A 4,155-nucleotide genomic window follows, 5' to 3' on the forward strand; every position below is an offset into this window, starting at 1 on the left:
AGGTCCCTTAGGTGCCACCGCCAACCCCAGCTGAGCAGGCCTAGAGTGAGGGGGATGCTGGGGGCAGCACTCCAGGGGAGGAGGCTGCAAGTTGAGTCCCAGAGCCCCCAGGTCCTGCAGGGCTGAGCCCCTGGCTCAGGGCACCAGGGAGGAGATGGCAGAGACGAGGAGCAGCTGAGGTGCTGGAGGGACCCAGGCAGGAGGCACTGGCACTCGTTAGCTGATGCTCCCACCCTTGAGGCTCTTACATGAGACTCTCCCCAGCTTGGTCAGGAAGTTTCTCTGCTTCCACTGGGCCACACAGTCCTCAGAGACGCGGAAATCGGCCTGGGGAGCAGAGCAGGGGAGGCAGAGGGCAGAGTCAGGCTTGGGCTGCCAGAGGGGCAGCAGCACCTCGCTCAGCAGTGGGGAGGTTTGTCTCCTCCACGGCTTGGCTGACGACAGCAAACACAGCCACCAAGTGCCAACCTTTGGGGTCACCCAGTGGCGGGGACAGTGGCATCTCACCTGCAGCTTCTCAAAGACCTTCTTCTTTGGCTTGAGCTCCTCATCGGGCTGCCCAACCTCATAACCCTCCCCGTAGACACGCCCCCCGGCGCAGCACCCCGCCCGGGGGGCCCAAAAACCAAGCCACAGTCTCCTGACCTCCAGCCCAGAGCTCTCTTCACAGAGACACAGCGCTGCCGGCGGGGGGGTCCGGACTGCAGCCCTGGAGGGGTACATCGCCCTCGTCCCCTTCTCTCACCTGGAGGCACACAGCACCATGCCCTGCGACTCCACACCCCTCATCTTCTGGGGTTTGAGGTTGCAAAGCAGCACCACCAGCCTGTCCTGCAGCTGCTCCCTGGGGACAAACTGCACCAGGCCACTGACCACAGTGCGGGGCTCAGGCTCCCCCACGTCGATCTTCTCCACGTACAGGCTGTCAGCATCCGGGTGCTGCCACGCAGAAGCAAGGTGAGGAGAAGGGAAGGGGACAGGCCCCGCACCCCCCCGTGTGCCCGTGTCAGCATGTGAGAAGGTCACTCCCCTCTCCCTGTTGTTCCCACACCTTTTCCACACTGATCACTTTGCCAACGCGGATGTCCAGCCGGGATGGGACCACGTTCTCTGGCTCCGAGTTCTTGGTGCCTTTCTCTGCAGGCTCTGCAATGCAAAGGGAACACTGGCTCAGGGAGCTGGCCAAGCCCTGGGGAGCACACAGGGACCCCAAATTCCCTGCTTGTCTCTCTGACTGAGAGCACAGCCCCTCTGGCCTCTAAAGCTCCGGAGAAGGACACTGGCATCTGTCCTCTCCAGGACAGGCAAACAGCCCTGGGGCTGGCCGTTCCTCACGCTTCCTAAGGCTGCTTCTGAGCCTGAAGTCTCAGAACTTCTCTCTAACCTCAAGCCCTGGAAGGATTCCATCCCACCTCGTCCTGCCTGGCCAGGACCCATCTCCCTGAGCTCCCAGCACCTCCTTACTGGCTTTGGAGGGGTCGGGATATGCTGCGTTCGTCAGCTTCTTCAGCTCTGGGCTGTTGAATTTCTCTCTGATAGGGTCAAGCAGCTTGTTCAGGGCCACTTCCACTGAGTTCTTCAGGTCTCCAGGATGCACAACCTGTATCATGACAAACAGACAGGAGCCTGCAGGGTTTCCTCCAGGGTTTCCTCCAGGGCAGGACCCGAGTCACTGAGGCCAGAGAGGTAGGAACTGGAGAGCAAGCAGGGCAGGGAGATGAACCCCAACCCTTGGCCTGATTCCCCCTTGGACACCAAAGCCCCTTTTCTGGACACTTTTGCTTCCAGCTTCAACTGGGAACAGCTGACAACAGTCCAACTGCTGCTCTGTTCCAGGATGTAGCTGCTGTGGTCCTGTCCTGCACCAGGACAGTTAGTGTCACCACATCCTTCACCCATCCTCTCACCTTTGGGCTCTCCTGGGTGGGAGCACCCTGCCATCCTACAGGCACCAGGCCATGCTCTGCTCCACGTCTCCCACTGCTGCTCAGAGCCCTCCAGAAAGCCCTCAGGAGCCTCAGGGACAGTCCCTGCTGGCACTCACCTGCTCAGCAAAGTCCTTCTCCAGGGCCTCATAGACTGTGTAGGTTTTGTTTCCTCCCCATTTCTCCTCTCGCAGAACCACAAACTCTGCCACAGACAGATTTTAAGGCTCAGATTAACTCAAGCAAAGACTCACTCCCTGCTCAGCCACATAAACCTCCCGCCCCAGGGCTGGGAGCAGCACCCAGGGGACACAGGGGCCTGCTCCAAAGGACACACGCTCCCATCCCCTCCTCTTACCCACAAGAAAAACCAGACCCAGTGCCAAGCCCCTCACCTGACTTGAGGGGAAAGAGGACGTGCTTGATGAAGGAGAGGACCCCGTTGTTCTCCACGTTCCCTGGCTCACAGAAAGCCTTCTTCAACTTCTTCTTCACATCCTCCTTGCGGTCCAGAAGATCAATCTTTGAGTCCTGCAGGAAGAGATTTCCACAGCCCTTTACCCACCTTCTCACCCAAAAGAACCAACTCACGCTGGAGTTGCTGCAACTTCTTCTTAGACCTCAAGACCCCCTGAGGTGCAGCCTCTCCTCTCCCAGCCATTAACCTGTCCCCCTGCAGAACCCTCGACCTCAGCCACTGCTCAGGGACCAACCTCTTCCGAGGAGCTCATTTTGCTGCCTGTCAGACCAGGAACCATCGGGTTCATCAAATGGACGCGCTTGGCATAGCCCAGGGAAGGAAGGTACTGGGAAAAAAGCAAGGTGACAAGTCATGGATAATCCTCCTCTGAAGAGCAGCTTTAACTCACAATCCCTGTTTGCTCCTGGCTCTGGATAATTGGGGACCCAAAATAACAGGACCCAGGAAGCTATCACGAGCTCACAGGGTGTCACAGCCAGGAGTGTGTGGCAGCACCCCAGGACCAGAAGAGCAGCAGCACAAGCTGTGAAGAACACTTTGGTGCCAACCAACATCACAGGCTCACTTCTCCCAATGGATTAGCAAGTGTCTGAGCTGTGCCCCAGCCACCAGCACAGCAGAGAGCTCAGAAACACCCCCATTTACTGACCTTCTCTGCAAAGGTGAATATTTTCCTCTGATCAACTCCACCAAACTGTGCATCGACCTTGAGGTATTCCTCATCCAGGGCCTGCAGAGACACACACAGCCCTGAGGCTGGGCCCAAGATTCCACACTCCAGCTGTGCTCAGCCCTCAGAGTCCTGCCTGTCCCACAGGATCTGCCCAGCCTCTGCCAGGGCACTTCCACCCCGGGAAGGATGGGAGCTCCCCGGGATCTGCCTCCTGTCCTGCAGCTGCCCAGAGTCGCTGTAAAGCAGCAATGTGCTTGGCATGTGCTGCCAGCTGGAATATTGGGATGGAATATAAGGACCTTGGCCTTCAGCCTCATGCATCCCTGCACCTCCGTGGCCAAGAGGCTCTGCCAACCTGCCTCATCACAACCTACCTGCAGGCTAGGGTAGAGCAAACCACTCAGCAAGGGGTGCTCCACCTCCTTCACCACCTCTGCTCCTGCCTTCTTGGCGTCGTGCTGCGTCACCATGGACGAGAGGCGATACACGTCCAGCGTGTATTCCCTGTGGGAAGGGGCAGCACCGTGAGCACCCGGGACAGGAGCAGCTTTTAGCTCTGCTCCTGGTCACCTGAAGGAGCCAAAGCCTGGAGGCACCTTCACTTTGCTCCTAAATGACAGTGCAGGCTGAGAGCCCCAGGTCAGGCTCTCCCTTGCCCACAGGACTCACTTGCTGAGCTGGTAGTCAGTGCCCCGGACGAACTTCAGCTTCTCCAGGGGCACCCCGATGCTCTCCAGCACGGCTTTGATCACGTTCTCATAGTAACGGGTCCGCAACTCCAGCAGCTCCCAGGGGGCCTTCATGTTGTCCAGGTAAGCGTGGAGGTCAGCAAAGAGTATGGTCACCTACGACAGAGGGGCACAGTCGGTTCCCATCCAGCAGCATGGCCACACAGCGCCCAGCCCAGCCCGGTACCTCGCATCCAGCCTTCAGGAAGTCTGCGATCTTGGACATGGGCACGAAGTAGGCGACGTGAGGCTTGCCCGTGGTGGCTGTTCCCCAGTAGATCTTTAACTCTCGCTCCTTCAGGATGGCCATGAGCTTATCCTCGCCCAGCACCTCCTGTGGACGAGGCC

General features: G+C 58.8%; 1 protein-coding gene across 1 annotated transcript; it reads right to left on the reverse strand.

The window, feature by feature from the left end:
* Positions 1-216: 216 nt before the first annotated feature.
* YARS (tyrosyl-tRNA synthetase) lies at positions 217-4,144 on the reverse strand (the record flags this gene model as incomplete). The annotated part of the gene is made up of 12 exons (XM_010014900.1): positions 217-327; positions 508-658; positions 746-939; positions 1,052-1,146; positions 1,465-1,600; positions 2,045-2,130; positions 2,321-2,456; positions 2,639-2,731; positions 3,056-3,136; positions 3,454-3,583; positions 3,749-3,924; positions 3,995-4,144. Coding segments are annotated over 12 exons (1,539 nt in total), but the record flags the coding sequence as incomplete, so codon positions are not given.
* Between the last annotated feature and the right edge of the window lie 11 nt (positions 4,145-4,155).

This window comes from Nestor notabilis, unplaced genomic scaffold, assembly GCF_000696875.1.
Source record: "Nestor notabilis isolate BGI_N333 unplaced genomic scaffold, ASM69687v1 scaffold26385, whole genome shotgun sequence".
Classification (NCBI taxonomy): Eukaryota; Metazoa; Chordata; class Aves; order Psittaciformes; family Psittacidae; genus Nestor; species Nestor notabilis.